Source organism: Hoplias malabaricus, chromosome 3 (genome assembly GCF_029633855.1).
Source record: "Hoplias malabaricus isolate fHopMal1 chromosome 3, fHopMal1.hap1, whole genome shotgun sequence".
Taxonomy (NCBI): Eukaryota; Metazoa; Chordata; class Actinopteri; order Characiformes; family Erythrinidae; genus Hoplias; species Hoplias malabaricus.
The window spans coordinates 57,483,978-57,508,925 of record NC_089802.1 but is presented as its reverse complement, the minus strand read 5'-3'; the positions used below and the strand labels follow the sequence as shown (position 1 = coordinate 57,508,925).

General features: G+C 37.5%; 1 protein-coding gene across 3 annotated transcripts; it reads left to right on the top strand.

Moving 5' to 3' along the window:
- The first annotated feature begins 9,010 nt into the window (after positions 1-9,010).
- itgb3bp (integrin subunit beta 3 binding protein) lies at positions 9,011-24,766 on the top strand. 3 transcript variants are annotated; one of them, XM_066665933.1, is made up of 9 exons: positions 9,011-9,110; positions 10,185-10,221; positions 10,372-10,456; positions 14,626-14,695; positions 16,216-16,294; positions 16,639-16,726; positions 16,924-16,980; positions 22,050-22,098; positions 22,597-24,766. In XM_066665933.1, exons 1-9 carry the CDS (start codon positions 9,106-9,108, stop codon positions 22,601-22,603), a joined length of 477 nt encoding a protein of 158 aa, XP_066522030.1. In that variant the 5' UTR covers positions 9,011-9,105; the 3' UTR covers positions 22,604-24,766. The 3 variants fall into 3 exon arrangements, with proteins under 3 accessions (XP_066522030.1, XP_066522029.1, XP_066522031.1); XM_066665932.1 differs by having other exon boundaries at positions 14,623-14,695; XM_066665934.1 differs by lacking the exons at positions 22,050-22,098; positions 22,597-24,766 and adding an exon at positions 17,118-17,341 and having other exon boundaries at positions 14,623-14,695.
- The last annotated feature ends 182 nt before the right edge of the window (positions 24,767-24,948 follow it).

The following is a 24,948-nucleotide window of genomic DNA, read 5'->3' as shown; positions in this document are numbered from 1 at the left end:
AGACACGCCCCCTTATAGCATTTAAAGGCACCACACGACGCTTAAGAATAAAAAGAATCGAGAAGGGTTTGATGGGGATCTAGATTAGTTAATATAGTGATAATTTAACCGTCACACTGCTTAAAAAAGACTGCTTAGATCAGTTTTTTGATTGGTCAAATTTGATTCTTTCAGAAGGTCTACCTTTGATGGTCATGGTCAAATGTGTCAAAATTCATCATCAAGACTTTCCTTCCAGCAAATCAGTAGCACACCTGATTTAATTTGGTTCTCAGCCTTTCAAACCTGCAGCCACACCAGCCCTTGGCAGATAAATCCAGCCGAACCAAGCACAGACTTATTTAACGCTTGTCGGCATGAGAATAGTTACTGAGTTTAATAGTTTTGCTTGTTCACAAGTATGATCAACTTTTTGGCTGACAAATCAGATTCAGACGGCCATGCTTGTAATGAAGACTGAAAAGCTGAACCAGCAAAGACAAATGCTATATGCTTATCAACCCATTAAGCATTTCTGGCCCGGATGGGGATTTTTGCAGCAACAAAGTGTGTTCTGTGTGACAGTGATAAAACATTAAAAAATTAAATGCAATGAAATTAAAGGTGTCTGTTAATATATTTCATAACAGTTAAAATGAACAACATCAACAAATAACAATCAATTTAAACTATCACCAGTTGAATACTGGAGGCCTGCTGGTAAAGTGTGTTGGGAAAGACATGATTCAAAGCCTAGTTTGAGTATTGCATTCAGTTTGAGCTAAACTAATCAAATCAAATTTATTTGTATAGCGCTTTTTACAACTGACGTTGTCACAAAGCAGCTTCACAGTTTCAACTACACTCAAACAAGAACAGAGATTGTTATGATGCAATGTTTGCATACTCATGACACTGCACTTAACAAATATAGGCAAAAGGGAGTTGCACTTAGACTGATATGACTTAAAATACTGATAATTGCTGGCTTGAAAATAGACTGTGTTTGTTTAGCAGAAACAGAATCTTCTGCTGCTGCTGTCAGTGGCCCTGTGTCTGGGGTTATTTTCAGAATAATGTAAAATTTATCAGAGTTCTGAACAAGAGGGAGAAGATAGTGTTTGTTCTGCATGAGAGACACACATCTCCTTAAATACTCTAATAATGTGCCATGTGACATTTACTGGTCCTGGTCTACAGTTACAGTAGAGAAAGTCAAAGGGCGAAAGAATTGGCAGAGGGGTATAAATAGAAGGTCAAGCCTGCATCTGGCATTAAAGGCAGAGGGCAAACAGACATTAGGCCTGTGGCTTGTGTGTAGCACTTTGGAATGTGTATGACTGCCAGGCTCCTTGTAGATGTCTAGAGAATATCTCACAAAATATATTACAGTATAGGCATGAGTCTTTACATAGCTGGTGCTAGTTAGCTTCCAGTAACACAGATATTTTCAAAATAAATATTATTTCAAAATGATATGAATACAAAATACATGGGCTTGTAGAATATTACAGAATGCCTGTATTTTCACAGCTCAGCAGTACAACATTTAAGGTGCAGTACCTCTTGGTGTACTAAAAATGTGAAATGACAACACCTTGCACTTGACATTGCACCTCCACACAAGCATTCATCCATCCATCCACTGAGGGTTCTGTATTTATTTATATTCATACATAATAGCACATAGGAATCATCACACACACTGCACAAAGTATGAATAAGTTGTACTGTAGCTATGAATGTCATCTGTAAAATATATATATTGCCTGTCAGTGTATTTGCATGCTTTTAGCTACGTTAGCCTTATTAGCTCCAGGGCAAATCTAAAAAAGAAAAAAATACTTTCTACTACTCTGTGTTTCCTATCCTTTAAGTATCAAGCTAAATGTTTTGCAGCATCTATTGACCTTCAGCTCATTTGCATTCACGCCCAGGGCTTCTTTACCCAAACTAAACAAATGGTAAATTTATTGGCCCTTTTCCCTTCTTTTCATCTATCAGTGTTAAGCCTGTTAAATGCCTGCTGAAACAGATTGGCCATTAATAGCTAGTATTTAGGTTGTTTTTGCTTTTTAGAAATCAGCTCAGTGAGGCCTAATGCACCAGTTTGAACCTTTATCACAGATAGAAGACAAATTATAAGGCGTCTGAATTTATCAAAGAATCTTCACTTGTCAGATTTGTTTAGCAATTATCTCTAAACATGATGAATGGTGAAGTTCAATATTGGTGACCTTTTGACCTTACTGTTCTAAAGCCCTATTCGGACAGGATTAGTTATACTTGGGGAGCTGAGGTACTGTCATTATACCACAGGATTTCAGTAATATTTTCGCACTGGATAAGAAATCATGGTCTAAATAACAGATGGCAATGTGGTTCACTTTGTGAGTAGACACAGAATGTGCAGCTAAAGTTCACATCTCGTTCTCAAGCAAATTATTCAATAAAAATTTAAATGATCTGTTGTCACAATTTTATTTTCAAAAATATTTTTTTTCAAAATGAACAAAAGCATAAAAAATGTACGCATGGCATTTACATCATAATCATAATAATAATCATAATCAGAATGTTTCCCCACATGTCAATTTGCACGAGGTTAATATAACCTGGGGTTATTTTTACTGTTTGTTTTACAGTAGGTACAATGCTCTGGAATCTTTAATGAAAATGACTGAAATGTTCTATTCAGAGAGGATTAAATTCACTGAGATATTCTGGTAGAAATGACATTACCACACTTATGCAGGTATGACAAATCCTGTCTGTATAGGGCTTTAAAATATATGTCAATATAAATAAATAAATAAAATCTCAGAATATAAGAAAGATGTTTCTGTTAAAAAAATGCATAGTTTAATTAAACCTTTGAATCATATCCATTGTTCATTCATTGTCTATAACTCACTCACACATTCATCTCCATCATCTCTTTCTGAAATAATATTTGACAAGGTGCATACTGACACATTCCGGTGAATTTTAAGTCTCTTCAAATTCAACAATCTCTTATTCTTAGTGAGACTGATATCAGCTTGATATAAGTTTGTAAGATATAAAGCTGCTATTGGAACTATGTTTGTACAACTACATGGACGCATCATGCAGATTCTGAGCTTTGTACAATGCTCATTTGCCTAAAAACAGTCACAACGCTCCCTGATGACACACAAACACTAAACTATAGTAAGAGTTTGGCTCTGAGCCAAACTCTTGGAATAACGGTTTTATGACGCTTTGTTTATTTTTGGCTACCAAATTTAGTATCTTATCATCTAAGTCCACTTTTGTATTAACTGGGGAGGGTATATTTGTTGTTACAGACTCTAAGTAAATGTAAATGTTTCCTGTAAAAAATTAGTGAAACTACTGACCGATTCTTTCAGAGTAAAGACTAGGGTAAAGTGTAGAAGAAGGAAAAAACCTTTTCAGTGGATGTCAATGTTTAACAATATTTTTCCCAAAATAATTCCGAAGCATATATCTATTGGTCCATTAACTGTGAAATATCACACAGTGTGAAGGTGCACATGATATAGTAAACTACAAATCCACAAAAATGGAGATACATGCTTTCTTTGGACAGAGGTGATTTATATGTGATGTACATATATAATTATTAAACATACAAAGTCACCACTCCTCCTTCAACACCCAATTCATCATCAAAATTAGAAATTGGACATTCTACAGCCTGGAGGTCTTAGAAAATGATGTAAAGCTGCTTTGTGACAACGTCAGTTGTAAAAAGCGCTATACAAGTAAAATTTGATTTAATTTTATTTGATTCACATACACACACAGTAGAATTGTAAGGTTACATTAGGGTACATTTTTACACCTGTTACAGTGCATTGTGGGAATGTAAGTGACTACTGCATCAGCAGCATAATTACAAATTTATGACACATACACAGACACAAAAAACAAAGCAATGTAATCTTTTTCCTCTCTCTCTCTCTCTCTCTCAGATCCGTCCATCTCACATTAGTGGACATTGAAGAAAAATATTTATTTAATGCAACCAACACAAGAGGGCGCAGTTGTATTTTAGCTTGAACAAAGGGAACAACTGGAACCTACTATTAACAAACAATAGAAGGAGAGCACTGTAATTCAAAGTTTTAAAAATGTAATTAAAATTGTTTCATGGGATGGCAACTGGGTGCAGTGTCAGACATAAATGTAAAATTTATCACAGATGTATAACTCCATAAATGTCTCTTGAAATTATAGAGTATTTTTCTTTTGATAGCTGTTGTTTAAAAGTCCAGCAGAAATGGTACAGCAAATAAACTATAAATCACAAAGAAGTAATCAAAAACTCAGAACAACAGCCTCCTTTCCGACACGTCTGAGAGCCATTTTAAAAAATGAATAGTCCTCCGGAGCCATAGAGGGTTTTTAATGTTTGAAATAGTTTAGCACATCTTTTAGAGGGAGCCAAAAAACCTGCGTTTGATACGACACTTTTTTAGCAAAAGCCATTTCCTCACAGTATTTATGTTGAGCTGTGAAATGTGTAAAGTATCAAACCATAACACTTTGGTGGTTTGTCCACCTCGAATCAAAATGAAGAAAAGCGCCTGGGGCGTGTGTCCACTTGAAAAGACCCTGATGTAATGTCCCAAGGAGATGGGTCACTCTACTGAACTAATACACTACCCTGTCACCAGGGCAGAACCCCTTTAATTTACAGTCACCCATACACACCCCATAAACACACACACACACACACACACACACACACACAACACAGCCCTGCTAACGCTCCAATCTCTTCCCCCAATTATCAGGCCTAAGGCTGAGGCAATATGGCTGGCTGGACGCTCTGGAAGTCTCTGTGGTAATCTCAAAACCCTCATTCTTCATCCCAGCACATCTAGCTTTTTTTTCCAATCTCTTTGCTTTGACGAGTCTGGCTATTATTTTTCTGTGGTAAAGCAAACTAGCTGAGGTTAAAGTCAAAAAGAGTGCAAACAAAGGGAGGGAGATCGATATCAAAGCTCTGCTCATATCGACCAGGTGTAAACATGCCTCAGAAAATGCTCAGAATAACAAAAATAGTAATGGCAGAAATATGGCTTGTAGGATATTAAATTAAGACCAAGTTTAACACCAGTGCTGCGTGTTTAGGCTTGTGATGATGAAATCAGTGTGAGATTTGGAGAATGTTACATTAGAATCAACATTTTTGTAGAAATGATCTGCTCAAAAAGTTTTAACAGAATAGACAGAGGGTTTATTTATGTCTGTTATATATTTTAATCCTCCCTTGTAGATTTGATCAGCTCATTAACTTTATAAAACTGTTCTTTTCATGGTTTAAATCATTCCTATTGATATATTTTTTCTGATGAGACTGATTTAATTTTAACAGCAGCTGGGCTTTTCAAACTATATAAAGAAAAATAAAAAAATGGATCTTTGAATTCTTCACTTGACAGTGAACATATGTTAATACATAATTATTTTGAATATTAAATTCTGATGGTCCAGTAAGAGTAAAGGGAGCCGGTATCATTTCTCCACACAGGATTCTCCCCAGTGTATTTGTACTGGAACACAAGGTACATATATTTGTGGACAGAGACAACACATTTCAAAATATTTTTAGTTTAATAATGTGGCCTGTGGGGTGTATGGGTTCACACACAAACACAGACATGATGCCTTCACCACAGTGTGAGCCTATATGCTATTAAAGAAAAACACACCTTTAATGGAAACCCTCTTCTCTCTGTGTGGGTTGTTAAATTACCCTCAATAACACTGTGCTTACCTGGTCGTAATAATGACAGATGTTGCCTTTATCAAAAGATGAAGGGCAATCAATATCAGATAATGCAGCTATCTCCAGAGAGTGTGCTGGACTACATTTAGAAATGTGTTTATAATTTGTAAGAGCTGGTGATTTTGTACAGTCTCTTTATGTATGTGAATGTAATAGATTTCAAATATTGTATTAAACTCTTAATAGCAAATGATCAAATTTCAGACACAGAATTTAAAGCCCCTTTTTTCCATGAGTAGGTATAAAGAAAATGGCATTAATTCTCATATTATCTCATCACATCGAGATCAATATCAAGATGACTTCTGTCATGTCAACCATATTCAGGTGTAAAGAAGAATAAAACAATGTTCCTCCAGGGTTTCATGCACACATGGCCTGTGTTTAAAAGACCACACAGTACAAGCAGACATGCCATAGGCAGTGTAATTAAACAGCACAACACACCTACAATACAATTATCACAAAAACCCAATAAGCAATACATTAGAATATTAAATGTACATTGGATATAAAGTCAGCACACCCTAGCAACAATCATCCCAAGATGAAAACACTTTGGAACTACGTCCTATTCAACAACATAAAAAAAAAAATCATAAGGATTAAGGTAAATTGTTTTATAAAACCTATAATATCCTTTTGGTCCATAAATGCGCATGTCCTTTTTATTTATTAATTTTTTTTAGAAGGGCTTTTTTTCCTTACAAAGCTCTGAAATTTTAGGTACAGTGGCTTGCAAACGTATTCATACCCTTTGAACTTTCACATTTGATTACCTTACCACCACAAACTTAATCTATTTTATTGATATTTATATGAAAGACCAAAACAAAGTAGCACATTATTGTGAAGTGAAAGGAAAACGATACATGATTTTCAAAATTTTAATCAAATAAAAACCTGAAAATGTTGACATGCAAAAGTATTAAGCCCCCCTGTATCAATATTTTGTAGAGCCACTTTTCACTGCAATTACAGCTGCAAGGCTTTTGGGGTGTGTCTCTGCCAGCTTTGTGCGTCTAGAGACTAGAGATTTCTACCCATTCTTTTTGCAAAATAGCTCAAGCTCAGCCAGGTTGGATGGAGAGTGTCTGAACAGCAATTTATGTCTTACCACAGATGCTCAATAGGATTTAGGTCAGGACTTGGCCTAACACATGAATATTCTTTGATCTTAACCATTCCACTGTAACTCTCTCTGGCTGTAAGTTTGGGGACATTGTCTTGATGGAAGGTAAATCTCCTTCCCAGTCTCAAGTCTTTTGCAGCCTCTAACAGGTTTTCTCCCAGGATTGCCCTGTATATTTAGCTCCATTCATCTTCCCATCAACTCTGTCCAGTTTCCCTGTCCCTGCTGAAGAGCATTCCCACAGCATGATGCTGCCACCACAATGTTTCGCAGTGTGTTCAGGCTGATGAGCAGTACTTTTCCACCACACAGTGCTTTGCATTTAGGCCAAAAAGTTCAACTTTGGTCTCATCTGACCAGAGCACCTTCTTCCACATGTTTGCTGTGTCCCCTACATGGCTTGTGGCAAACTGCAAATAGCACTTCTTATGTCTTTATTTCAACAATGGTTTTCTTCTTGCCACTCTCCCATAGAGGTCAGATTTGTGGAGTGCATTATTTATAGTTGTCATGTAGACACCTGAGCAGTGGATTTTTGCAGCTCCTCCAGAGTGACCATGGGCCTCCTGGCTGCTTCTCTGACCAGTGCTCTCCTTACTCGATCTGTCAGTTTGGGTGGACAGCCATGTCTTGGTAGGTTTGAAGTTGTAGAATACTTTTTCCACTTTTGGGTGATGGATTAAACACTGCTCCTTGGGATGCTCAAAGCTTTGGATATGTTTCATAACCTAACCCTGCTTTAAACTTCTCCACAACTTTATCACTGACCTGTCTGGTGAGTTCCTTGGTCTTCATGATGCTGTTTGTTCACTAGCGTTCTCTAACAAACCACTGAGGCCTTCACAGAGCTCTATTAACTAATTAAGTGACTTCTGAAAGCAATTGATTGCACTGGATTTTATTGAGGGGTTTCAGAGTAAACGAAGCTGAATACTTCTGCATGTCACACTTTTCAGATTTTTATTTGTTTAAAATTTTGAAAACCATATATCATTTTTGTTCCATTTCATTTCATTTTTGTTATACTTTGTGTTGTTCTATTACTTAAAATCTCAATAAAATACATTTAAGTTTGTGGTTGTAAGGTGACAAAATGTGAACTAGGCATATGAATACATTTGCAAGCCACTGTAAGTGTCACACTGACACCTATTGACTTCACAAATTTCCCGCTCTGCCTTGCAAACATGTTCTAGGTCTGCCACATTGCAAGTGTGTCTCCTGTGCACACTGGGCACACTGCAAATTTCCAACTGGATTCACGTCTGGGCTCTGGCTGGAATATTTCAAAACCTTGATCTTGCTTTGGTAAAGTTTTCCTTTGTTGGCGATGATTTATGCATTGGGTTGTTTGCTAAAGTTTCTAGCTGATACTTGGAGAGTTTGCGCCAGATCTGACTGCTATGTGAAACTTGTTAATGATTACCAGTGATTACCATGATCTTGAATAAAGCCCCTTTTCCAGCATTAGGAAAGCAGCAACAAAGCATGATAGACCCAACATCATGGGTGGTGTTTATTGGTGTTATGCTCTTTTTGCACCAAATGAAATTATTGAACTCACTGCAAGAAAAAAAAAAAATTGAACAAAACTTCACTGGTCTTTGATTACAAGTTCACACACTCAGATACAGGCATGCAGTTTCTTCACACACACACAATTAAAATGCAGGCACAATTATTTGTGAACAAAAGAATATTTATGACCCTGATTTGACTACATAATAATGTAATGTATTGTGGAATGAATGCTGTTACTAAGAAGCAAACCAACACAATGTAGTTAATAATAAATAAAGAGATCTACTGACAATATTAAGTAAAGCACTACAAATGTGTGGACTACAACTACCAGAGACCCAGGTGCGTAGCCCAAATTATGTCGAGGGGAAACAGCGACGTAAAATCATTCTCATCGTGTATTCACTTTCCCCTTTGTTTATTTCATATTATACATAAAACGCAAATTACGTTTCATTATATTTCTAATGTCTTCTGTATAAACACATTTTACTGACAAACACTCGGGGTAGACGCGTTATATTGTAAACTGTTATACAAGCTGTTTTTTGTTTCCCGGGATATGTATTTCTGCCGCACGGCGCCAGAATATAAACAGACTAGAAGTTGTGTGTTCGTGTTTACAGAGAGATTCTGAGGAGTTTCTGTAAAACTGTCCCGACAGTGCAGCACGATGCCGTAAGTTTCTCTGTGTCCGCCGTTAACCGCTGCTCTAAGTCGCTTACCGAGTGTTTTTACACTTATACACGGGCCTCTGTGCAGAATTATCGAAGGACTGTCAGTTAGAAAATATGGTTTTAATTTTCAAAATAATACTTTAGTAATAAATATAAACGCATTTATGGTAAAGATGTGCCATTTCTTTATTTGAAAGATTTTTATATTACTTATTTATTAATTTCTTTCATATCTGTCCTCAATGATGATGTGGAAATGCCGTTATATTCATTTTATTGAGGGTGGAAGCGTGCTCCGCTCTTTTTCATGGGGTGTTCAGTCGTGTTGTGCTACCTCGTAGAAATGTGCAGCCATGGTGTACTTTTATACGTACAGTTGCTTAAATAAAACAGTTGGTAAGACACTCTCATAAGGTATATATACAGTCTAAACCAGAGTCCAGGGTCTACCAGGAATCATTGGGAATACACCCTGGAGGGGGCAGCTGGAGATATACACAGCCTAAATCCCCTTATTAAAGAAATTATAAGATAAGAAATGTTTTTTTTAACTTTTACATTTAATTTGCAGTGGAATCACTGGGCACAAGGTGGGAACACACCCTGGAGGGGGCGCCAGTCCTTCACAGGGCAACACTCACACACTCACACCTATGGACACTTTTGAGTCGCCAATCCACCTACCAACGTGTGTTTTTGGACTGTGGGAGGAAACTGTGGGAGCACCCAGAGGAAACCCACAGGGACACAGGGAGAACACACCAACTCCTCACAGACAGTCACCCGGAGAGGTCACAGATCCATGGTGCTGCCCCTACATAAATTACATGTAAACATTAACAATTTTGGGTCTGAGCATGCACAGAGCTGCAAAGTAGGACATGGTAGCACAACTGGTGAGAACACACCTGTTATGACAGACATGACAGCACTAGAACAGATTTGGAGAATAGTCCACAGTCATAATGTCCCCCTGTTCTGAGATCTGATGCTCCTCTTCCTCATCTATGTTGTCTGTGTCTGCTGGGAGTAGTAGAGTTGTCTAATTCATTCAGTTATTTTGTTTTTTTTACAGCGTGAAAAGAACTCTTCAACTAGAAGACAAGGAAAATGTAAGAACGACATGTGGTTTTGTGTGGTATCATTTGCTTTGAGTTCAAATTTAAATTAATGATAATGTTTGTTCAATCTAACCCAACTGTCTCCGACAGTTTCTCTGTCATTTGTTAAATTATCTGATTTTCCATTAATATGAATTATAGACTCCAATAAAGAGGCAGGCTTTGGAGAGGATCTACTCCCCTCTGACTGGAACAATGCCCATGAGCCCAGCAGCCAGAACTCAAGGTAAGGGTAATATATGTGAATTTTAAAAACATAAATATTATTACATTCAAATAATTATTAGGGTTGTCCCAATCTAGGTTTTTTTTTTTTTTGCCCCAGTCCTGATCAGAGTCTTTTAATATGGAGTATCTGCTGATACTGACTCTGGATCCCATGCTTGTATTCTTCTAGATCACTGTTGAACAGTGCACACTTAAAGTAGGATACATTACAGTTATTAAAATCAAACTAAATCACAATGAATATCTCCGCAGCACATTAAGATATAACTTCCTGTATTCAAACTGCAGCTTAAAGCTTTCATAATTTGTTTTTATTTTAATTTATAATGTAAAATGGGGCAGCACATAATGTCGCAGTCACACAGCACCAGGACACAGGACCTGGAGGTTGTGGGATTGAGTCCCGCTCCGGGTGACTGTCTGTGAGGAGTTTGGTGAGTTCTCCCCGTGTCTGTGTGGGTTTCCTCTGGGTGCTCCGGTTTCCTTCCATGGTCCAAATACACACGTTATTAGGTCGTTGTTAACCCAAAAGTGTCCAGCATTTTATATAATACACAATTGGTAATAAACAGTTGGACTGGTTTTGTTATCGCTCTTAAAATATTTCCAGACTGCACACATTTTAGCCACTGAGCTCTAGGGTCATTTTGCAGCAGACAGTCTCATCTCTCTTGTGGAGAGCTGTCTGTAAAACCAATGCAGCACTCAGAGTTATCCACAGACATCACATGAGTAGTTCTCTGTGCTTTGAGGTCTAGCACATAGAGGCTGCCTTCCTTCAAAACACACACACACACACACACGCACACATACAGAGAGATCACTTCACAGGGGTGAGGAAGAAGGAGATGGAGGAAGCGTGCTGCAGAGAAACAAGGCACTGTTTTCTTAATGGAAACAGAGGATCAGGCTTAGAATTGGGCTCAAAAATTCTCAAATCAAGACATCACTCATTTTAATTAATGTAGAATAAAATTATTATGCTTAAAACACAGTAGTCAGGCATTGCTTGAAAAATATACACCTAAATAAAATAAAAACAAGAGCAAAGAGAAACTAGGCAAGAATAGTTTAGCCGGACCGCCATTAGCAATGTAGCCATTGTCACAGAGGTTTTTCTGGCATTTCAAAAACAGGAAAGCCCAAAATACATAACCTAGTCATTAGAAAGACTGGGGAAGCTTTGGTGCTTCATATCAATGTTTTTGTTTACAATAATAACTATAAAATTAGTTTAATATTTGTACATGAACTTGAAAACCAAGCACCTTAACATTTTATCAGTTAAGTAATCTAAACTTGATAAAGGAACAGGGCATCACTGGATCTAGTTATTTATTACTTACTTACATTTCTATAAGTGTCCGACTGATAAAACGGTGCTTATAACAAATTCAAAAACTCGTTTATTTTGAGTAACACCTCCCTGTGGTGTTCTGGATTTAATAATCCGGAGATTCTCTCTGTTTTAGTGTAAAGTTAAATAAAAAACTGTGCAGATGTAATTTACTCATCAGAAAGTCAGTAACGGTGAGATGTGTCTGTGTATTCGTGTCGTTATAAGGACAGACAAGATGACTTTCTGTTTGTTAAATATATAGTAGAAAACAAAAGGCTGTGTCACAGAAACATCATTCAAACACATAGAAGAGACTATGATAAATATTACTTCAACAACGTTCAGCTGATTTCTGTTAGAGGCTCCAGTAAAACACTGAGCTGCACCGCGGTGGATGGTGGACCTACAGCGCTGAAGCGCGATTGTGTCCCAATTCAGCTCTCAACTCTCTGACCCCTTGAACATTTGAACATGCCATTTTTATGTCCCAAAAAGAGTACTTGTCCAGGGAATAGAGGACCTCTGGTCACTGCCGAACAGTTCCAAATATAGTTCACGGACTGGAATGTGAAATATGGCTCAACTAACCTCAGACGGTGTAGTGGTGCCACCTGAAGTTCTCACTGTGAAATACAGCTGAATTAACAGTTCCTACTCGTGCATACGCATTTAAACATTAGGTGTGTGTCAGTCAGTCAGTAAGCGCAAAAAAAAAAACTGCAATAATGCAACAGCAGGTTCATGAAGGCCAAGGTTATAATAACCCAAGAGAAGTTGCTTGTCCGAAAAGTGTGATTTTCTGAATACAGAGAATAACACTTTATTGATCCCTAAGGAATTTGCAGTGTTACAGTACTGTACATAGAGCAAAATGGATGATATACAGTAATTAAAATAAATAGGGCCGGGATATATAAGTTTGTTATATAAGTACAGAAGTATAGAAGTAGACATGTAAGAGTCAGTAATTAATTCAGTAATTAATTCATTCACACATAGATAACCATAAAACATGTTCATGATGTAAAACAAATGCTGAAAGAACAGGTTGATACAGAAACTCTTAATGGGGAATCAATTCATTTCAAAACTGCAGCTGGAACTTGCACCAGTTCAGCATGCAGTGTCTTGCCATTGGAAAAAATCTAGACTACTCTCTAATCAAGACTCTCATCAGCAGTAAGAATCAAATGGCTCGACTTGCCTTTTCTGAGGAGCATAAAGTGTGGCGCAAGGAATTTATCCAAAGTTCACCTTAGTAATGAGATCAAGTATAATTTAGTGGGATCAGATTTTTGTTGGATGTTTTCTTCTTATAGAGCTATTTGACAAAGTGAAAACACACATTAAACAGAGCCTTATTCACCATATGTGCTTCTTTCCCTGTGACAGTTTCTCAATCAGCCAGCTCTTTCAGATACAAATCCTTTGCATTTAATTTGTGTGTGGCAGTGAACACATATGCCATAGTGTGCTTGGAGTGGGTGGCAGTCTTTCCAAGCATCCAGGGCACACTTTGGTGTGGTTGACTTGCTCAGGCTCAGCTGTGAATGTTGAGAGAGAAGGCTTTGGCCCCACCCCCATGTTCCTGCTGGTTGTGGGTATTGTATCAGTGATTTTTCCGGTTCAAAGCCCACTTCTCTAACCTTAAGCCCGTGTCTGCCCCATGTTAAATCTGTTAACACTGACATAATGCAAAGGCCACCTCAGAATCCTGATATGAACCTGACAGAGAATCTCAGGAAGATCATTGTCAGGTACCCAACTCTGCAAGAGACCAGAGCAGTGTGAGAAATTGATGTTGTCCTGCAGGCACAGGTGTGATTAAGTCATTCAGCCTCTAGTTACTACACATTTTTGAAAGCTGTTACTATTAAAAACTGAATTGTAAGCAGCTTTTCTGCTACGATGATTAAACCAATATCTAATGTTTATTACAGCTTTTGAAATTTAGGAAGATGTAAGTTGTTCTGAAATGTTGACCTGTACTGTGTAGCTCCCCTATATGTGCGTGGTTATGGGATGTATTGTCTTGCCATGCATTTGTAAGAATTCTTTCCTAATCATCATTACTCATTTTTGAGTAGTAATGCACAGTAATGCTGTGGATCAGATGACTTCACACTTCATGTGATAGCACTTTAAAGGATTAATAATAGTTTTAGCCAAATATTTACTAGATGATAACAGTTGTTTGAAATGAAATGAAATAATGTCTGTTGCCATGCACATTATTTATTTGGCTGTTTATTCATGGCATCTAGTCTCTGAGACTTGGCTCTTAAATACATAATTGGTTTGACTCTTAATTCTGTGCCAAGTGTTTGTGGTATAATTTTACAGTATACAAATTACCAACAGCCTTCTCAAAACAATACCTTTAAATATCTTCAGACATTGAATTATATTTAATTTTATCATTATTTCCTAACACTACAGTGCACAGTTCTTTGCTGGAATCTTGCTCATGTCCATGTTATGACTGCTGGATTGAGACCCACCCAGAACACCAAGTGAAGATCAGATCTCTGGTCAAAAAATAACAGTGATGGTTTACACAAATTAGTCACCAATATTTGGCCCACAGTCTATAAATGTAGAATGTGTATCAAATAAAATTGTGTTTTTGCAAACATGATGTTTACAATTTGTACAATTATTAAGATATTTAAAGGTGGCAGGACATCTGCATTGCATAGGTGTATTTATTGTAGTGCTCTGGAAGTCTGCTTGTAGACTGTAGTGAGAATATTCCTTCTGCTAACCCTCACTTTAATCTTTGATGATAATGATTTGATAGATTGTTGACGTTGATCCTTTATCAGCAGGTAATGCCAAAACCAGTGGGAAGACCTTCAACAACTCATCAGCAAAAGAGCCACAGACTGAAGAAGAACGGTGGGTGTTATAGTGAAAAATGCTTATAATAGCAAAAAAAAAAAAAAAACATTTTGGGTTTTATATTTACTTCATTGTATTCATTTGTTATATTAAGTCACAGTGACACTTAAATGGTTTAAGCGGAACAGATGATGATAATGATGTTATATTAAGTATTTATAAAGAAGAACAGAGCTTGGTAGAGGACATTGGCTGTAAGTTTTAGACATAAGAGTCAGAAAGCACAGTTCAGATAGATGTGGTCAAGAAAACGATTGTATTAATAAAACCTTTATTGTCAGTTGATAATGTATGCTTAAAAAAATAGGTTTTTCTCTAATTACCTAATGCCGCCTTGTTTCTCATTTATTGTGATGACAAATGGTACAGTCCATTTAATATTTGTATATCTACTATAAATGCTTCTGTTTTGTCTCTGTGTTTTTCTTCGTGTGATTATATGTGGTTCGTGAAATTATGAACAAAAAGACCATTGGAACAAAAAGATATCTCTCATCATTAGGAGATATTTCCTTTGTCCCTCTTGGCTTATGGTCATTATGAGTGATCAGAATTTAATGACAGGACATGGAAGGGGTTTCATCACCAGCAAAGCGTGTGATTTAGACAGCACTAAAAATAGTTGGATAAGGAGTGTTTAAGAAAAGACCTATTTCCTTTGAAGCGCTTACTAACACAGGGCCCCACTCATCCATCAAGACAAGCATTAGTTTTGAATTTTATAGTGAAGTCATTTAAGAGGAAGCTAGTTAAATATATATAAAAACATCAGTAAAGAGATTGAGCTTATGATTCATTTAAGAAAGTATTCATTTGGAAAGTCAGGCTGGAGAGCCATTCTAATCGTAATAGCATTGTCATCTTCACAGGAACTGGATCCCAGGCATAGCATTACAAAATGGAGTGTGGGTGTAACGCTTAACATGTACTTATGCTGTCGCACAGCTCCAGGCTCTTGTGGGTTCAAACACCACCTCAGGCCAAATCCTGTGTGAGGATTTGTTGTGCATAGGTTTTCGCCCACTGTCCAAAAACACTTGTTAAAATGTCTGTGTGAGTGTGTGATGTCCTGTGGTGGACTGAATTTATACAGTGTGTGTTCACGCCTTACTGCTAGTGATTCTGGGTAGTCTCCCGACCAACCTAGTTTTGAATTTTTATCAATATATTGGGAAAATATTATGTTCATTTTGAATTCACCAATGGGCAGCATGGTGGTGCGACCGGTAGTTGCACAGCCCCAGGGTCCTGGGGTTGTGGGTTTAAGTCCCACTGTGTAAGAAGTTTACTCCCAGTGTCACAAAACACACACTAGTAGGTGGATTGGCTCAGAGTGTCCGTAGATGTGAGTAAATATGTAAGTGTGTTGGGGTCCTGTGATGGACTGGCACCCCATCCAGGGTGTGTTTCCACAGTGACCCTTACACACCATGAATGAATGAATATATGAATGATTTTACCATAAATAGCAAGTTTGTAGAGTTACAAATATATGTATGAAATTGTTCCCTCTCCAGAATGCTTTTCTTTCGGTCTAAATTGGAGGGATCTATAGCGGCATTAATGAAAACCAGAAAACAGCTGGAGTCATTAGTGGTATGTATGGCAAGTTTACATTTACATACAATTTTCTGTCATTCTTTTTTTTCTCCCAGCATGGAGCAAATTACTAATATTTTAGTGTATTAAGTATTGGTGCCCTGGACATGTAGACATGTACTTATATTGGTTCCAATTGCCTGGTCATTTATTAAGCCTAGACCTGGGCTTGATTGCGGTTCTAATGATTATTGTGGATTAGTCTTAACTTTAATAATCAATAATCATTATTAAAATTCTTTTGTCAGCCTAGGCTTAGGTTTTATCTGGTTTGTGATATTACCTCTGAATGTACTATGTAATGTATACACTTTGTCTTTGTATAATTGATTTGTCTACAGCCAATAGAGGGCAGCAGTGAGCTGCGCAGTTTCTTGTTGATGAGTCCGGCTGATTTACAGAGTGAGCTTAAAAGGCACAAAGAGCTGAGTGAGTTCTCATCACACTATGCCTTTTTACCATTAACCTAGTCATAAAACATATTACATTGTGAGCCATTTTACACAACTATGCCATATTCTTTGTAAATATGCATAGATAGATAGATTAATGAAGACCTTTGCTTGGATTACACATATTTACATATAGGGGTGGAGTTGAATAGTTATCATATATTTTCTTTCCAGCATCCAAGGTTGCAGACTGCATAAATGAAGCACAAAGACATGAGAGTTGCCTCCAAGGTAAGTGGATTACGGCTGAATGAATAAACTCAGCTATGGAAAAGGGAAACACGATAAGTACTTTCTTCTCGTCAGTATTCTGGATTGTCCTTATATCTGAATATCTCTGACCATGATAATGATCTCTATATTCACAGTGCTTGGAATCAAAGTAATATTATGACAAAACAAACAAAGAAAAGACAATTATAAAATATTCATCGTTCAAACACACAGTTTCTTGACAAATGTATTGATGGTGTGAGCATGTATTTCATGTTTGTGAAAACAATATTTAATAATACATACAAAGTTACATGTATTGTTTTGGACAGTAAAAATAGTATGCCCTAGAAACAAGTGGAGAGTTTCATTGAGTGACCCCGGGACATTTATGCTTCTAGAAGTAAACAGATGAGAAGATTAAACTAGGGTGCTTTTATATTTGTTTATGTCAAAGTATGGTTAAGGTTAGGTTACAATTCATGTTGTGAATTTCCCTTGATGTTTTGTATTGATAAAACATTGTATACTTTGATTATGACATGCATTAATTAGACTGTCTCACTGTCTGTACATTTCTCAATTAACAGTGTAAATCACAGCATATAAAATATAGGCTACAATATGAACATATAAAAAAGGGCCTGTAGTTTATTTTGCTTATTTCTAGAAGCATAGAATTACATGTGTTATTCAGTGAAACTCTTCACTTGGCTTAGGGCCGTAAGTTTTTATATTGTTGCTGTCAAAGGTAATAAATCTAACTCTTTAATTCTCCCATGTATTATTTGCACACACAGGCTGTTTTTATAAAGTGAATATTTTGCAATGAATGGACCCCTAAAGGTGTTTGAAAATCACTTATCTCTACATTAACCTACATTAAAAGTTAGATTTTTTTTCTGGGGTATAATAGCAATATATTACCTAATAAAATTCTTAGCTTGGATGAATTAGATATGCTGATGCCTGATTCAAATTACAGTATTACAGTTGTGATCTGTTTGCTTTGCTTAAAAGGGGCAGCGAAATAAAACATTTAGACTACCACTTATTTATGGCTCATGATTGATTTCAAGCTCTAAAGATTTTGGTCTGTTCACATGGGCTTTGAGAAGACTTTGGCTTTTTCTAGACTTGGTCTTATCAGTGCTAGATGACCATAAAACGGTTTGTTGCCAGAATAAAATGCTCTCTTCTCTTTTAAGAGCTAGAACAACATTTAGTTTTCATAACACAAACAACTGAGCACTCCTTTTCATAGGACAGAATTGATTGGATTATTTCAAGCACATATTCTGCCTTCAGCAAAGCTGCACTTGTGATCCAGTCACATAATGGTGATTTGTAGCAAGTGAATGAGCTGGATTGTAATAATGTCCAGCATGTTTTTAAGATAAGGTCGTTGAAAATTGTTTTAATTAGTCACACTCGAGGACCTCTGTGTATACACTGCTTGTAGCTTGACACAGCAGGACTCATGAATGTCACATTTTTGATCACATGGTGCAGTATGAAATTTATCAGTGCACAGAGCCTCTCTTGGAACAACAAACTACATAGTGCTTTCACGTTGATCGCCTAGGACTGTGAATTGAGCATTTGTTGCTGTGAGATGTGTATTCAGTAAACAAATTGTTATTTAAGGGTGTACGGGGCCACAGCTATGGATGTGTTAGTGCATGGAATCAGAGCAGATGATCTTGATGTTTTAAGGCTTTGAGGGTGAGAAAGGGAGAGATGAATATCTGTCATTCATGCAGGATTACTGCAAAGCAAAGCTGGATTCAGGAGAATTTTTGTTGATAACCCTGTCACGATCATTATTAAAGCTAACGTTGAATTACAATGTAAAGAATTGTTCTTAAACATCAGCGTTTATTAATGTATTATTGATTAAAATGCCAGATCAAAGTGGCCAGATGATTACTTGTGCGCTCTTTTAGCTGTTAGTGTGTAGTTCAAACTCAAATATACAAACATTCCTATAGAAGGCAGCAGTGAGTAATTGTGCCTGTCAGAAGTAAACAATATTTAAAGACCCATGATGTGGCATGTTTTAAATTTACATGTATTTGCTTCAGTGCAAAAGATGAAAACACTTCTAATTTTAATTGATTTTGAGGAAATTACTTGCAATAAGTGTAGTTGCATGTGGCACGGTGGCGCAATGGGTAGTGTCATTGTCACACACCTCCCGAGTCCTGGGTTTGTGGTTTTGAGTCCTACTCTTGGTGACTGTGTCTGTGAGGAGTTTGGTGTGTTCTCCCCGTGTCCGCGTGGGTTTCTTCCGGATGCTCCGGTTTCCTCCCACAATCCAAAAACACACGTTGGGTTTGGATTGACAACTCAAAAGTGTCCGTAGGTGTGAGTGAATGTATGAGTGTGTGTTGCCCTGTGAACGACTGGTGCCCCCTCCAGGGTGTGTTCCTGCCTTGTGCCCAGTGATTCCGGGCAGACTCCGGACCCACCGCAACCCTGAACTGGAGAAGCGGTTACAGACAATGAATGGAAAAATAAAACTAATTGCAGTCTGACCATTGTGTAACACTTGTAGCAAAAACAGACTTTTCTGCACTAGTTTTAATAAAAAATATTAAATATGCAACAATTGTTAATACAAAGATTTTAAGCAGCAAATGGGGAAAAGTCTTTATTGTTGGTGCCAGCCATCTGATTGTACTGTCCATTTTCTTACTGGTTTCTGGACATCTTCATTTTTAGCCATTTTACAGTATTTTAAACATTTGAAGCTCAGGTAGCATAGGCTAAATTGCTGGTACGACCTGGACCAGAAAGAAAGTATTTTTGATCTCTAAACATGCAGAACACCACAATAAATTATATATAAAAATCTTAGAACTTGAGAAATGTTTATTTAAAACGATATAGACAGAAGATGTACGTAACACGTAAGCAACTACAGAAAGTAAAAAGTAAAAAAAGGGCAAAATGTCCTGCAGTGAGGCTCATTGTGGCCTTTAGCCAATATTCTTTATTGAGCTATTTCTGTCATGAAAGGGCCTTTCAAGTCCTCAGATTCAGGCATGTAAATCAGATGAGTTTGAGAAAATCAGATTACTTTCAACTATGAATGCTCTCTAGGAAAAAATAGTGCTGCTTTTGCGTCACTAAGATTACCTAGATTTACTTTACAAATGTTCAGTTTCTGTTGGAGATTACAGTAGGAATCTGAGAGCTTCATTCGACATTTAGTTTGTCAGAAGTATTTAATGGTTGTTTTACGAAGGTTCATGAGGACGTTGGTAATGAACCTGAATAGGTGAATCTGGTTGAAATAGACTTTGAACGGGAAGCTTTTAGTAAGAGTTAAACTATTTTTGGGAGGTGAAGTGAGCATTTGGGGACAGAGATTACCGGTGCTTGTTCTTGTTCCAAGAGTGTCATGAGTAAACTGAAGAGTGTGGCCTCAGTTTACATGCTGTATAAACTCTAAAGGAACAGTTGGAAGGTTTGACAGTGTTTACATATAACTTTTCAGTAGGAAAAACTTTTTAAAAATGAATTTGATGCATTAGAGCTTGTAAAATGACTTTATTTTTCTTTAGAATTCTTCAGCTTTATATGATTACCATAGTCCGCACCCAGATGGTCACCCGAGCTGGCGTGATGGTAAGGATATGACTGTAGCTTGTGTCATGTCCAAGCTGGGCAGCAGGCAGCGTGATACCATCAAGACAGCTGAGAAAATCCACAAGGATATTTTAACTTGGAAAGACAAACCTCTGAATCCATACATAATGCTAGGGATCTTCAGTTCCTAAATTTTCCCAAAGGCGTTTGCAAATATCTATGGTGCTTGTAGGCCTGAAGTTATATTCACAGCCGGAAAGGTCAGAGGGAGGTTACCCCATAACCCATAATCAAACTGCTGCGGAATAACTGGAGGAGCTTAGAGAAACACTTGGAGCAAGCTTTTTAGCACTATTGAAAGTTTTTAGTGAGCATTCTTGAAGTCCCTTCTCCCAACAGTTGGCCTGGCTATAAATTTCCCAACTTGTTCAGGCATTACCAAGCGGCCAGCTCCACACAGCATGTGCTGATGAGCGCAAAATGGAAAAAGAGAGCACAATAATTCTGAGGCAAGTTTGCAGCTCAGACCAGGGGTGTATTGATTATTTGTGTGTTGCGAGAGATTTGGAAAATTCAATTAAAGGAGTTGAGCAAAGGATTCATAAATCGGCCCTCACCTCCGCCCACCGCACGCCCCTACAGAGACATTGTTATGTTCTAAATCAATGTTGCACTTCACAATATATTTTCTTTGGAGCATGAAAATAAATAACATTTAAACAGTTCTGCTTACCGCTGAAACAAGTTTTATCTTCACCAAAGCCCTCTGTCACTGCGAGGGAGCCGCCTGCACACACTGCAGTGGTAGTAACAGATTTTTATGGCAAATGTTCCATAAGAAAATCCTATATAATGTGATTTTTGCGATGGAAAAATGAGGAGGAAGGGGACAGATCAGCAGTATAAAAATTGATCAGGCTGTAGATGGGGTCGAGTCAGGGGAGATTTGTAAGACAGCCTTAATAGACTGTATTAAAGAAAGATTCCTTAAAAATGTAATAAAACAAATAGGTTTTCAGCAGTTGGCTGGGGAAAGGGTCACAGACCCTGCACTCACCACATCAATCTGACACTGTTGAGTGATAAATGGGGTCTGTTTGGGGTGAATTTTATGCTTTTTTATGCTTGTGCTTTAGAAAACAGATACACAATTAAAGGCATGCTGTATATTAGAGGGCTTTTGGGAAGACAGGTGACTTTTTTAAGCTGGGCCACAGACACCATCAGATGCTTTTATGACCACATCCATCTGCAGGCGAATGTACTACATCCATATGATTTCAGGAGCATTTCTGTATCTCATCTGAATTCAGATTACATATGGAGCTCAGACGTTTTAAAAACTAATGTTCTTGATACTAGCTCTCTAATATTTTAACACCACCCTCCCACTCCCTCTAACCATTGCTAGGGAGTTTTCCTAAACCTTATCGCATGTGTAATGTCAAAAATGATAATACGATGTGTGTAATCCATTTGTGTGAATCTCACAGGTACAACGCAGACTGGCAGCTCATATGACTTTCTGAAGGAAATCTTAAGGTAAGTCTTTTTTTTTTCTCATGCAAATGGAATAGTTTTGCTCGTCTTTGGAGATGCTAACCCTTATCGTCAGAAAGTGGGGATACGCAATGTGCTCCCTGTCAGTCTGAGGCAGTGAGACGTCTGGGTCGCTGTCAATCAATTCTGCAAGTGTCAAAAGCAGACGGAGCAGCAGACACCTTCCCTTCCAGCCTAAGACACATTTACACTGAACCTGCTCTCCTTAAGGGCTCCTGCCTTTCCATTTAAGACCCATTCTGACAAAATGTTGATTCTGCAATGTGCGCCGAGCTGCTCTACTGCAAAAATGTTTGCACCTCGGGCGTGCTGTCGCATTAGGGCTGAGATTTATACATACACTTGAAAAGGTGTTTAAAAAAAAAAGTACATGTATGCAGCTCCTGGTAGAAGAGTAAAAATCTGCCTCGTCTTATTGTTTTCACACATACACACCACTACGCAGTTTTCATGTTTGTCTTGTGTCTCTTTACTTGGCAGTGGCTGAGAGCCAATCTGAACAACAGCTGGTGGCCACACAAACCATTTCCTATTTCTGCTCAAGGTGGATCATATAACTCTCAATTTATCACCCCTAGAGGCCACGTGAAGGACGAAAGCACAAGGTAGCCCATTAACAGAACTAGTGTTTTCCCATATATTTTATTTTCTGCGCTGTAAAAATCTTGAGGTGTGGTATAAGGTAGACGGACAATCAGCTTAGCGCTGATCACCATGGCTGATATGTCCTGAACTTACAATCACATAAAGACATATCTGTCCTCTGTCCTTTTACCATGCTGTGATTCATACAACTACCCCTTCAGCACTCATTGGATCACATTTCTTTAACTTCTGTTCAGATGATTACTACACAACTGAAACTTACTTTACTGAGACAAAGTCTGAGTTTGCATTTGATTCATTTTCAGTCAGAATGGTCGTTCTGTTATTTTTGAATGTCAGGAATACAAATAGAAAATGTATAAATATAATCATTTTTTTAGTTACCCTTTGTCTACATTAAGCTTCCATTCTTTAGAGTATTTCTCTAAAGTCATAGACATTTTCAGTGTCAAAATCCCAAAATCTCTCAGTTTAGCTCCTTCTATGTTTTTAATTCTCTTCTAATTTCTTGACATCTACAACCCCCAAATGACGGGACATTGTGAAATATCCAAACACTAGGATCTGTTGTTAATTCTGTGGAACTGAAAAGTGAAGTGGGTTGTCTGTGACTTTTGTGAAGTAATGAACAAAATATAAGATGCTAAGTAGACTGAGTGTCCTCGTGGGGTATACTACAAAGCAGGATTTCAGTTTCTTAAAGGCAACATTCACTATTTTAATCAAAAACCAAAACCAAAAACTTTTTATAAAATTCTGACATTTCCTCACCATTTGCTGCTCTCCAGTCTGTTTGCGTGCTCAAAACATGTCTAATGTATGTGCGAAGCCCCAGTATCTGTAAATGGGTTAAAAAAAAAGAGGCTCAGTCTGGTATGTTAGTCTCTCTCTCTCTCTCTCTCTCTCTCTCTCTGCTTGTGGCAGAGCAGAGACATCTATAGTTCTTGGATAACTAAGAAAGAATTCTGAAACGTTGAAAAGCACAAACTGAGATTCCTCTATTGCTCTATTCCTGCTCCATAGGTGGGTAATATTGACTTATTTTTGCTTTTTCTGAACATTTAAGGTGGAATGTCTGCAAACTCAAGAGACTAAACACATTAACGAAAATGCTACAAAATGAAACTCGAGTTACAAATGAGTTTCTGTTGTAATTCAAATTCAACCCCCCCCACCCCTCCCACCCCTCAAACACACATGCCCCATTAAAAGACGTGGGGCTTCTGAACGTAAACAAACCAGAGAGAACAGCGTTTACCCACCATCATAGACGTCCACAATAAGCCTAAATTCAAACCTGCCCATCAGGAAAACTGTTGAGAAACATGTCTATTTAGAAATCTTTAATGTTAGCTTAAGCTATTAAGTTAAGAGCTAAATGAGAAATTCTGCTTTGTGCCATACCCCCAATCGATCTGGCCTGTGTACTGATTGAATATAAATACTGCCTGTCCATTTGTTCTTGTACCCTATGTCTGCCTCTTTTGTCCTACATTTTCTCAATGTTGATTTGCATTTATTTTATCTGAACCAACAGACCATTGTCCTTCTGTGTGTACATGTGGCTGCAGGGCTTGTGCAAGCTGCAACACTATAGCCCCTTTGTGACCTGATAACATTTATAGTTGTAATGGATTTTTTTAATGTCAGTCATTAACGCCTGTAAAAGGAGGGTGGGGGTGTTGTGTGCACCTTTGGTTCCTTTGGTATTTCAGGTTTATGGCATTGTGTTCAGATAATTCCCTTTCCATCATTTTTTTTGTTTTATAGCCAATGAAGTCAATACATTTTTATTTTAACATATAGCCTTTGTGTGGGTACAATATTTAGTTATTGTGAGGATAAATGATCTGTTCAGAATTATTCATGTATTTAATTAAATGGATGTTTCAGTTGCTTGTTTAGAGCAAGAGATACACACACACACACACACACACACAAGCAATTCTAGACAATAAATGAATGCTACATACACCAAAGACTTTCTATACAAAAGCATTTATTGATGTAAAAAATATTTTAATAAATGTGGCTTGGTCCTTCAAAACATTAATATTATTTTCAATTCAGGCTAAGGGCCTTTACATTTACCACTAATAATTTTGACGTGGTAAACCTTTCCTCCATTCTTAGGACTCAGTATTCTAAACTGTGCTGAGGGGGGATTTCCCCAACCAACTATTAAGAGGAAATTTAATTTCCTAAACTGGACCCATTCCATACTAG

Coding starts and splice junctions, on each gene's coding strand:
- itgb3bp (XM_066665932.1), top strand. Junction 10,222..10,371: donor AACTAGAAGACAAGGAAAAT/GTAAGAACGACA, acceptor TATGAATTATAG/ACTCCAATAAAGAGGCAGGC. Junction 16,295..16,638: donor AACAGCTGGAGTCATTAGTG/GTATGTATGGCA, acceptor ATTTGTCTACAG/CCAATAGAGGGCAGCAGTGA.